The sequence below is a fragment of the Terrapene carolina genome, unplaced genomic scaffold, assembly GCF_002925995.2.
Source record: "Terrapene carolina triunguis isolate 2854851 unplaced genomic scaffold, T_m_triunguis-2.0 Scaffold96, whole genome shotgun sequence".
NCBI lineage: Eukaryota > Metazoa > Chordata > Testudines > Emydidae > Terrapene > Terrapene triunguis.
The window spans coordinates 53414761-53427078 of record NW_020664447.1 but is presented as its reverse complement, the minus strand read 5'-3'; the positions used below and the strand labels follow the sequence as shown (position 1 = coordinate 53427078).

Sequence of the window (12318 nt, the reverse complement as noted above, 5' to 3'; positions counted from 1 at the left end):
AGGGAAGTAGAGCTGGGGATCCAGGAATGGGGGTGATCATTGAACTGAACTAATTGAATAAACTGAAGTGAAGATAATATTCTTTCTGCAACTTTAGAAGAGGCTACTGCTCTGGAAACCCAGTTTAGCACTTCAACAAGCTCTGGTTCCAGATGCTTAGTCAGTGACATCCACCAGTTCAGTGGTTTGACTTTCTTTAATACTTAGTCAGGAAATGTGTTATCTTATATTATGATTTTTGTTTAATTTAAATTATTTTAATAGGTTATAGTAAATTCAGGCCCTAATACACATTTTCATAATTTAAAATTTAATTTTAAATAGGTTATTTTTAAAAAGAAAAATATATTACATTAAAATTTTTAAAGTTTCAATTTTTTTAAATAAATCCTTGTCTTTATCCATCCTGACTAGATTGAACAGCCTGAAAAGCTTTTTACCTACTGACATAAAATAAAATCCTTCATAAATAACACACAAGTTCTCAAATACAATTTCTTTACTAATAAAATTTTGGGGTATATGTGGTTATGAGAAATGAGCACACTTTCATGTTTTTGAAAATGTTTGACTCAATGGTTCAATGACTTTTCAGTAATTATCCAAATAAAAGTATTGAAATATGTATTCTGTATCTTAACATGTTTGTTTAATTGTAATATTAAGAGGTGTTTGAGTTTAAGAAATTATTTTCTTTTTTATATACCGATTATGCTTAATTTTCAGGGCAAAATATCATAAATTAAAATATGGCACAGAACTGAACCAAGGTGACTTGAAAATGCCAACTTTTGAATCAGGTAACTTTTTTTTATAAATTTCACGTTTATTTTCATTCTTTTGCATCTGCTTTTTTTTAGATTTGCTATTTATGCAACTCTTAATAGTTGCCATAATGTGCGCAGTCATTAATAACGAAAGTTCTTCTTCGAGTGCTTGCTCATGATGATTTCATTCTAGGTGTGCGCATGCTCACATGCGCGGTCATCAGAGATTTTTGCCTTAGCAGTATCTGTAGGGGTGGCCGTGGTGCCCCCTTGAGTGCAGCGCTCATGCATCGATATATCAGGTGCCACCGATCCTACGCCCTCTCAGTTCCTTCTTACCACCTGTGGTGGTTACTCGGAGTGCCTTCCCTTGCATTGCAAGGGCTAGCTGTTTTCGTCTATTGTCTTCGAGACTTAGGGCCTTATAAATAGTTTTATTCATAACAGTTAGGGTTCTTTGAGAACAAGTGCTGAATTTGTAAGAACTTCCGGCCCCGTACACAAAAAGAGTGGGATATTTGGCTTCAGGCTCTCCTCATGGAGTTCCCCCTGCACCCGGCACTGTTCCCCATTGCCAGTGCCCAAAAAGAAGTCTAAAACCCCGGCACTGAGCAAAAAGGGCCATGGGCCATTGGGCAAAGGACCTGCTTCAGGCCATCTGGCCACTCCGGAACCGTGCACTTGCACCCCTCCAACCGGAGCTCTTAGTCCTGTGAAAGGTCCACCACTGACTTCCAGGAGTGGCATGGGACCCAAAACCCTGGCGGCACAGACACCTTCGCAGGCTCCTCCGGCACCAAGAGAGCATTGGCCTCCACCCGCACCGCTGATGCAGCATGTGCCATAGGAACCAGCAAAGGCTCCCCACATGCGCAAATCAGATGCGAAGAACCCTAGAGGGCAGTGGAGCGCTGCCAATTCCCCGAGACGAAGAAGCGCTCTCCACTTCCGTGCTGCAGGTCGCCGGAGCCTGGACGCTCTGGGGCTCATCCTTGGTCACTGGTGCCACATTTCCGGTTGCCACCGTCTTGACGTGGATCGCCCAGAGCAAGACGCCAGTCGCCATACTACCTACGTCGCTCACCCTCCTGCAGATAGTCTTCTAGGCGCAGGTCCTGGTCGCCCGCATTGTGGGAGTGCTCCCCATTGCATCTCTGGTCCCTTTGATACTGGCACTGATCACCTTACTCTGGCACCAGTCCCTAACAGCAATGGCCAGCAATCAGACCCAGGTGTTGACTGCCCCACCGTGGTCACCGGAAGGGGATTTCTCAGGCACGGAAACTCTGTTCATCCTCATATCAAGTATGCACCACCGTGAAGAAGCCCTGGAACCTCCCCCAACGGTGCAATCATCATCTTCATCCCTATTCTGGACCTGTGATGCCTCAACAAGTCTCTCAAAAAGTTGAAATTTCATATGGTCTCCCTGGATCCAGGAGACTGGTACTCTGCCCTCGACTTGAAGGATTCCTATTTTCACATCTCCATATTCCAAAGTTACAGGCATTTCCTCCAGTTTATAGTGGGCGAACGCCATTTCCAATTCATGGCGCTCCCCTTTGGCCTCTCATCGGCCCCAAGGGTTTTTACCAATTGTCTGGCGCCGGTGGCTGCTTACCTCAGATGTTGAGGGATCCAGGTGTTCCCATACCTCGATGACTGGCTCATCAAGGACAGGTCCCGGAGCCACGTGCAGAGAAGTCTCAGTGTGGTGCGTTCCACCTGCCACAACCTGGGCCTGTTGATAAATGAGAGAAAATCCACATTAGCGCTGGTCCAACGCATAGTTCATTATAGCAGTTCTCGACTCCATGCAAGCCAGAGCTTTCCTCCCGGAGGCGCATTTTCCAGCCATGTCTGATTTGATCTCTCATGTGAGGAGCTGCCCGCTCACCACAGCTCACACCTGCCTGCAGTTGTTAGGCCACACAGCCGCCTGTAACTACGTGGTCAGTCATGCCCGGCTCCACCTCTGGCTTCTGCAAGCGTGGCTGGGATAGATCTACACCCCCAACAGAGTGATCTAGACTGGGTGGTCAGGGTGCTAGATCACATCCTATAGTCCCTGGATTGGTGGTTGGAGGCTGTCAGTATTTCAGGGAGTCTCCTTTGCGACCCTGTCCCATCCTGATCGCTGATGCTTCAGACCTGGGCAAGCTGAGCACCCAGGGCTGATGGATGCAGGATGATCTGTCCCTCCACATCAATGTCAGGGAGCTCAGAGCAGTTCACCTGGCCTGTCAGGCCATCTTGCCCCACCTGAGGGGCAAGGTGGTGCAGGGACTCGCAGACAGTACTACCACGATGCATTATATCAACAGACAAGGAGGGCTGATGACCTGGCTCTGATATCAAGAAGCTCTCAACCTTTGGCACTTCTGTGTGCGGCATGCCATTCATCTGGTAGCTGCACACCTGCCCGGCACCAAGAATGTGCTAGCAGATCGCCTCAGCAGAACCTTCTTGTATCGCCATGAGTGGTCGCGCCATCCGGAGGCGGCCAGTATGATCTTCCGGAAGTGGGGGACTTCCCAGGTGTACTTGTTCGTGTCCCACCAAAACAGGAAATGCCACATGTTGTGTTCGCTCCAGGGGATGGACAGGAGTTCCCTGTCAGATGCTTTCCTACTTCTGTGGTCAGGGGCCCTGATACACGCCTTCCCACCCATCCATTGATCCACAGAGTCCTAGTGAAAATCAAGCGGGACAGGGTGAAAGTTATCCTGATAGCTCCCTAGTGGCCTCACCAGCAGTGGTTCGGCATGCCGCTGGACCTTTTGGTAGCTGAGCCGCTCCGACTCCCTCTCTGGCCAGACCTGCTGTCTCAGAATCACGGCAGTCTCCTGCACCCGAACCTGGAGGCGCTGTACTTGACTGCATGGCCGATGCATGGCTAAATGCAGACGAGTGGGAATGCTTGACCCTAGTGCAACAGGTCCTGCTGGGTAGCAGAAAGCCCTCCACCAGAGCGATCTATCGGGCAAAATGGAAAAGGCTTATGTGCTGGGCCTTGGATCGGCGTGTCTGGGCCAAGTAGGCCTCCCTGCAGGTGATCTATCTCCTGCACCTCAAGCTCCAAGGCTTGTCACTGTCGTCAGTCAGGGTCCACCTGGCTGCTATTTCGACTTTCCACCTTCCGTTCCAAGGCAGGTCAATCTTTGCTCACGACATGACAGCTCAATTCCTGAAAGGTCTGGAGAATCTTTACCCGGGATCCGGTCCCTCCCAGGGATTTGAACCTTGTGCTGTCGAGGCTCATGGGATCTCCATTTGAGCCTCTGGCTTTCTGTTCTCTTCTCCTTCTCTCTCCTGGAAGGTGGCATTCCTGGTGGCAATTATGTCCGCTCGCAGAGTGTCTGAGCTCAGGGAGCTTACGTCGGACCCGCCTATACGGTGTTCTAGACATGGTCCAATTGCGGCCGCACCCACCGTTCCCGCCCAAGGTAGTTTCCCAGTTTCATACCGGCCAGGACATTTTCTTACCGGTCTTCTTTCCAAAGCCACATAGTTACAAAGAGGAGCACAGGCTGCATTCCCTGGATATCCGGAGGGCACTGGCCTTTTATATCAACAGGACACGGCCTTTCAGTAAGTCAACACAACTCTTCATTGCTGTGGCAGACTGGATGAAAGGTTGCCCAGTGTCTGCTCAGAGGATTTCGTCCTGGATCACAGCCTCCATCTGATACTGCAATGAGCTCTCAAGTGTGCCTCCACCGACGATAGTCAAAGCGCGCTCGACTAGAGCACAGGTGTCATCAGCGGCCTTCTTGGCTCAGGTGCTGATCCAAGAGATCTGTAGAGCTGCTACCTGGTCATTTGTCCACACGTTTACATTCCATTATGTGCTGATCCAGCAGGCCCGGGACGATGCTGGCTTTGGCGGGGCAGTGCTGCAAGCTTGCAAAACTGTGAACTCCGAGCTCACCTCCATTGGCACTGCTTGTGAATGACCAAGAATGGAATCTACATGAGCAAGCACTCAAAGAAAAAAACTCGTACCTGTTCTTTGAGATGCATTGCTCATGTCCATTCCGTTACCCACCCACCTGCCCCTCTGTTGGAGTCGCTGGCAGGAAGGAACTGAGAGGGCATAGGTTCGGTAGCGCCTGATATACTGACACATGAACACGGCACTCAAGGAGACGCCACTGCAGACCTTACGGATACCGCTAAGGCAAAAATCTGACGACCACGCGCATGGGTGTGCACACACTTAGAATGGAATAGACATGAGCAACACATCTCGAAGAACAGCAGTTACGAAAGCTAGGTAACCATTTTTTAATTCTTTGAGAACAGATGTTTTGTTCCAGGGAGCTGTGTTACTGAATATACTGGTGTTTGGCAAGTGTTTTATTTGAGCCTTTATTACTTCCATTATCTTTCTCTCCTTCAGAAAGATCCAAATGTTGAGAGAGGTTTTAATAGATGAATAATTTTTTTGGTTTTGGTCTGATATCTTATTTCTACCATCAGCCCTTGAAGGCTCTTACAGTGTCTATTGGGATATTGCACTCTTTTATTTACTTGGCAAAATAAACTTCTTTGAGATAACTAGGGAGAAAATTGAACAATAGAATAAACATATATGTAGAAAATTCGACATGTTTTTGTTCTCTGTTATTGTATAATAAAAATTTGTGTTTGCTTTATCCTGGAAAAGTCATACTTTTTTACATATTTTTAAAAAATGGACAGGGTTGTGTCAGATCAAGAGGAAATGCCCTGATGCAAATCTGTGTGCCCACATTGGCACATGGAGTGCAGTAAACTTCACAACATAGGCAATATGTTGCTTATAACTAACATTTCCACAAATTGTCTTATAGATCTGAAACTAGAGGAAGATTTTTCCCTTGATTAAATTTGACTGTTTAAGAAGTAAGGATGACCTTTATTGCATGTCTGGCCCCTCCTTGAAATTCAATTCTTTGGGACGCTATGTTATAAATAAAGTTTGGCCTTCCTCTTTGCTACTAACTGGAAATGCAGTTATACCCACAAGTCATCTAGGCAATGAATCTTTAAGTGTCAGGTTAGACAGTCTCTCTCTCTCTCTCCCCTTTTTTTTCAGTATGGGCACATCTTCAGGCACTTCTTCCTTGCTTGAAAGTATAAAATATTGTCCAGGTTATGGGCTTGGTGTTCATTTTTTAACATTTCTCTAAAAGGCATACAAGTCTGACTTCTGAATTCTCTCTAGATCAGTATTCCTCTTAGTTCTTTACTCCATGATTTATAGGCTGATATAATAGAACACCTGTTAAAGTGGAATGGGTTCAAGGTGTCAGTTGCTGCTGGAGAGTAAAAGTGGTGGCATTCCTTAATATTGTATTCATGACAGTTTAGCTTAGTTTTCCCCACATATAAGTTAATGGAATTTATTTAAACAGTATTAGTAAAAAATAGTGATTTCTTGTTTATTTATTAAAGTTAAAAAAAATTTACAACTATCTTCAAGAAAAATCAAGTTTCTGCTAACCAGTTTTGTTATACTAAATTAATGGACATTAAATATATTTGAATAGAGAATCAGAATGAATCTTTTTCTTAAATGCTCCGTGTAGAGCTATTTAAAATCCCCTAAGGAATAAGGGAGTTCATTAGCCAGAGCAGGTCAGCTGCTATAATGTAAAAAATGAAATGAAATAGTTGGCATTACTTTGAATAGCCTTTAAGGGATGCTATCTGAATAATGGCAATTCATCAACTTTGTACCAGAAAATTTATGTTGTAAGCTAACGGTAGAAAAAAGACTAAGTGGTATGTACAAATGTCCTAATATGTGCAACAATGTGAGACTTTTTGATAATGGTTAAATCAAGTTCAGCACTTCCAAGAACATTTATAACTGTTTAATGGTGATCTGCTGATCATCAATGAGGTTGTGGAATGTGGATTTGTAAAGGACACCATCTGAATCTAGCGTTAGGCTCATTAAGCAGATGACACACCACTGGTCTCTGAAAAATTGTGTGGGGTCTAAAAATGTTTAAGTGAAATCTTCACTTCCCTCTGTGGTCTTTAAAATTGGCAGAGTAAAATGAGCAACACTAATGTGTATCTCCTTGCATTTCAGAAGAAACCAAAGACACAGAGGTTCCTACAGTACCTCAAAATAGTCAACTGACCTGGAAGCAAGGCAGGCAATTATTAAGACAGTAAGTAATATAGTTGAGTATCTATATTTGTAGTCCGTTTTTCTTCTGGAGCTTTAGAAATTATTTACATGTTTGCACTTTGCCTTGGAAATTCATGTAGTCAAGATGGGTAAATATTGGTTCAGTATGCAAGACTATATAGACTGTGTTTTTCTTTGAAGCAGTACTAGCAGAGATAATCTTTGGCTGTGTCACTGCTTTAAACCCTGGGAAATGAAATGAGAAGTAAACCACAGGTGGAACACCTGGATTTTGGGTGGAAGGGGTCCTTTCGGTAAATTATGTGGTAAACTCCGTTAGCTTCCCATCTCCTCTTTAGTATTATCAATTTAATTTTTTTATTTTATTTTTCAGCAATGAACCCTAGATCCTTTCTCTTTCTCATAAATGTCTTTTTCTCTTCTTTCTCTTTTCACAACCAACCTAGGTATCTTCAGGAAGTAGGTTACACGGACACAATATTGGATGTACGGTCCCAGAGGGTAAGGTCTTTACTTGGGCTCTCCAGTTCAGAACCAAATGGCTCAGTGGAGACGAAGAACTTAGAACAGATCCTTAATGGAGGTGAATCTCCTTCATCTAAGCAAAAGGGACAGGAAATCAAAAGGTAGGCAGAGATGTAAAATTGTGATATGCTTGATAGTTGGCTAACATACCCTACTTATATTATTAATATGCTATTTCACTTATTAGATTCAGACAGCTATGTTATGCAAGTAGTGAGAAACCGGTTAGGCTCATATAAGCTTCAGGTCCTAAAAAAAATTATCTGGTCAGTGGCACGTTAGTCAGTTATATCATCCAAAAATTGCAGCTGTGCACGAGAACCTGAAAGTAAACTGATTAACATATAAGGAGTCTATAAGCATAACTGACCATCACTAATCATATTTTTCAGATATCAGCTTGTACTGTGAAAATAAGTAAATTGTGAACAAGTAAATAAGCATTATGTGAACATTAGATTTTTGTTTCAGCTTTAATAATTTAAGTTGGTGTTATTAACATAAAGAATTGTTTTTAAATTCTGCCATACATGTTTAGTGGTGCTTTTCAATTTTGAGTCATCCCATAGATTTAGATGGACAGAATTTTCCTGGAATTTTTTTTATTGACTTTTTAAAAACTTTTAAAAGTTAGATAGTAGAGTTATATTTGACTTAATCCCCTAAATCCCTTCACTATAAGTCAGCTAGTAAATTTGACCACTGTAGGCTTTTTGTTTTGTTCTGTTTTGTTTTTTTTTTGTAGGAACTCTGGTGATGTTCTTGAAACATTTAATTTCTTAGAAAATGCAGATGATAGTGATGAAGAAGAAGAGAATGACATGATAGAAGATATTGCAGAAGGAAAAGAAAAGCATCGGATAAATAAAAAACACAAAGTAAAGAGCTTTTACTGTTGCCTTTTGGTCATGTATATCTGACATATTGAAAGCAGTGCTTATAAAATATAGCCTGGTGGAAGCCCATGTTTCAAATAGACATGAATAAATTACGCTGAAATAGGTACCCTACTTTATCTGTATGATATGTAAGTGAACATGTGGTATCAGCACGTTTTGGTGTAGCTCCTTATAATAGTGTTTTTTCATCTTCAAAATGTTTTAAACATGAGGTAATTAGTGCTCATAACATCCTTGTGAGTAGATGTGAGTACAATAACTAAGATTGCTACCAAAGTCTTATTCTGTTTTTGGTTTCCTGCCGGCACTTAGAGATGGAATAATTTTGTATTTCATTCCTCCTCGCAGACGTAGCTTTTTAGAGCTTTCTCTCTTTTTGCCATTTTTAAAATTGTATGTTAATAACTGGCTTGGTGACCTTGTGGTAGTGTTCTCTGTGTAGATCCAAGTATATTTCCTATTCTCAGTCTCACTATGTCAGCCAGCTAGGAGTAATGCAAAGGCAGTATACTCTGTCCTGTTAGGGATGGTTACTTGATTTAGCAAGAACTCTCATCTGATCATGGAGCTGCAGTGATGAGCTCCCAAGAATCTCATCTGCTTCTCAGTTTGGTGGTGATTTGTTTGTTTTGTGGGGCCTATATAATGGAGGGTGCTGTGTAAGAAAGGGTGTATCCTGAAGAAATTCTGGAAAAGCAGGGATTATTTGCAAGGAGAGGAAACTAAATGCTTTAAGGTGGGCTGGGGAGAACATTCCATCGGAGATGCAGGTTTTATACCAGCTTCGCAGATGGAGATTTTTTTTCCTCCCATCCCTAATGTTCTTGTGAAGTTGCTCCTCCTGTATAGGACTTTGCTGTTTCTTCCTGAAACTTTCACTAGTCATTTAGTTAGTGTTGGATTAGTTTACGTGATTGTATGGTTACGTGATTGGATTGCGATGGAGAGCTTGATGTTCTTTTTTGGTCACTGAAGCACTTTTCATCATGATGGCCCTCTTGCTGCATTGTATCTTGCTTTTTCTTTAATAGCTGGAGATCAGAGCTTTGACTTGAGGTGAGCCTCTTATCCTGCCTTGTCAGGTGCTTGGTTTTTGTTTAAATTCTGGAGGAGCTGAAATAACACTGACTAGTTGTACGCACTTTGCTTTCTGCACTTCATACTTCAAAATGTTCTTCCCTTGCAAAAAAAAAAAAGTCCTCTTTAAAATGACCTGTCCCATTCTTAACTCATATTTTAGATGACTTTCTTCTTACTGGCAGAAAATTTGTCTGCTTGTGTGATAGACGTAATCTTCTTAAAACACAGAATATATATTTTATTATCCACTTGCAGATTGGTAATGAAGGTTTAGCTGCAGACCTTACAGATGACCCTGATACTGAAGAAGCTCTGAAAGAATTTGATTTTTTAGTAACAGCAGAAGATGGAGAAGGAGCTGGAGAAGCAAGAAGTTCAGGGGATGGGACAGAATGGGGTAAGAAGCTAATAACATATGTTTAGCACTATTTGAACATTGTTCATAACAATACACTTATGAGCTATAATATGTGCTGTTTAAGACAGAATGGATGTGTGGATGTTTGTGATGATTAGATGCTGGCAAAGTAGGAGATAACTAGGATATTGGGTATTACAAATTTTATCCTCACACACCGTAATGCTAACAATTAGTCTGTGGTTAATTTATTTCAAATGCGTCTTTGTTTTGCTGTTGAGAGGTGTTTTTCCATCTTCCATATTTTTTGCTGCTCCTGGTCTATATTCCTGATCACCCCTAAAATCCTTCTTTTGGATTTTGGGATCAACTTTTTGCCAAATCTAGATTTTAGATTTGGTTATGGTCTGGAGCTTTAATTTGTGTTGAGCCCTGAGTTAAATTAATTTCTGTTATATGGACTAGAAGAATTATTAAATTAAAACTATAATTACATTATTTCTTGTCCAAATTTTCAGAAGCTGACTGCTAATATAGTCTTTATTAATAAAATCAGAAAATTGGTAATCTTTATACTGCTAGTTCAGATTTTATTTAGATAATGAAGTAAGATTGCTAAACAGTTCCATGTGATATAAAAAGCACTAAATGTCTCTCAAAAAATGTCATTCAAAAAATGATGTTTGAAACTTGTGTGGTTATTTTTTTAAAGAAATGGGGAGTAAGGAAGAGTGGGGTTAATTGGGGCTCCAAATATCCATCAGTTATTGCCTAATTGAATGTGCTATCTGTAGTTTTTAGTTGGTAAAACCACCTCACACTTAAACATGATTGACAATCTTTGCTCAGGTAAGGCCCAGGACTAAAGTAACAGTGTTAGAGGTACGGTTTGCAGAATTATGGTATATAATATAGGGGCTGCTTGGGAAAGTTTACATGATACTTGTCTAATGTGCCATATTTTTAGTGTGTTCTTTTCTTTTCATAAACACTAAAATTCACTGCATTTTTAAAAGAACAAAACACAACAATTAACTTATCAGATTTATTTCCTTAGCCTCCTTAGTGGTAGATTTAGAATTTTATTTAATCTAGTTGGTCTAAGTGCTTTACTGGGTGGGCATTCTGAATTGTTGCTGCTTGAGGAGACAAGCTACCTAAACCCCTCATTATTTTAAGTAGGAGAAAATAAAATGTCTTTATATGAAGTAATCTTAAAACTGTTGAATTTCTGTAGTCTGTCTAGGTATTGAACTGATATTCCAACTTAATGGTCTGCAGTTTTACATCAATACGTAATTATACATGACTACACGGTACATTTAAGAAAAAAACATGGAGCAAGTTGTACATTTTAATTATTTTATACCAAGATAAAACAGATCCTTTATTGCAGCACAAAGCTAAAGACCAAACATCAAGTGCACATTGTCAGTATTCTGTGTAATTTCTTGGAATGTAGCGTTTTAACTTTGACATGGGACTAAGGTATATCAAATTATTGGAGTCTGTTGTACATTATGGAACTTTTTGCTGTGCCTTCGAACTACAGCTTTTTTATCTCAGATATTGTATTAGTGTTGTGACTGGTGCACTGTTTCTGTCGGTGCTGTATTTTAAAGATATTCTAATTTGGTACTCCATTGTTGTAGTGTTTTTGCCCATAACATTATATAAGGATTATAACTTTAGTCTTCCCTTTAATCCAAGTATCTGCTTTCCCCTCAAACTGGATGTAGGCAGACTATTGCTACCTCAGACAATTTTCTCCTTAATATGTATCTTTCGAATTGTGTATGCAAACTTTCTTCTTTGCTGGAGTTGATTCCAGTTGCACATTACACCAGTTTTATACTAATATAACTCCATTGACTTCAATGCAGTTCCTTTTTATTTAGCTGGAATAATTGAGGATTGATTAAATCCTGAGCTCTTGGGATTGAATAAACATACATTTTCTTTCGTGGTCTTAAAATATTCAAGATTTCAACTTAGTTTTATTTGGCACAAAGGTTAAAGGTCATAAAGGTTAAATTCCTCATGGTGTATCAGAATTGGATACAGTATTTCAAATGTGGTCCCACTTTAGTACTGTCTATGACTATAAATTACCATGAACAGATTTACATTTTTCAGTCTTATAAATACCTTGCATAACCTTATTAGACCTTTTTTTAAGCTAATAGTCCCTGAAGCCTCCCCAATCTCCAGAGTGATTCTGTTGGGAGTCCATAGTGATTCCTAGGAATTCCAAGGGTTTTTTTCCCTCCCAAATATTAGCATTATGTAAAACAATGCCATCTCTTCCTTTACTTGTCTTGTCTATTTCTTCTAAACAACCTACTTCAGCACGTATCTGAGGCAGATTTGAGTTTTGCCTGTTTAAATCATTCTTTTCCTTTGCACAAATGCTTCTGCCTATTTTTCCTTTAAGCGTCTTACATTTGCATATAGAATAGGCTAATTTATACATTATATTTATAGGTTATATTCTGAATATGGGTCAAATTATGAAGTTTAACTTGACTTTTACAGAAGCTC

General features: G+C 40.7%; 1 protein-coding gene across 4 annotated transcripts in view; it reads left to right on the top strand.

The window, feature by feature from the left end:
• STRN3 (striatin 3) overlaps positions 1–12318 on the top strand; it is a 92751-nt gene that overhangs the window by 37685 nt on the left and 42748 nt on the right. For all 4 annotated transcript variants that reach the window (XM_024196049.3, XM_024196048.3, XM_024196047.3 and 1 more), the window contains exons 3-7: positions 727–800; positions 6853–6934; positions 7362–7541; positions 8186–8318; positions 9675–9816. In XM_024196049.3, coding sequence (XP_024051817.1) covers positions 727–800; positions 6853–6934; positions 7362–7541; positions 8186–8318; positions 9675–9816 — 611 coding nt within the window. The remainder of the gene's footprint in view (positions 1–726; positions 801–6852; positions 6935–7361; positions 7542–8185; positions 8319–9674; positions 9817–12318) is intronic.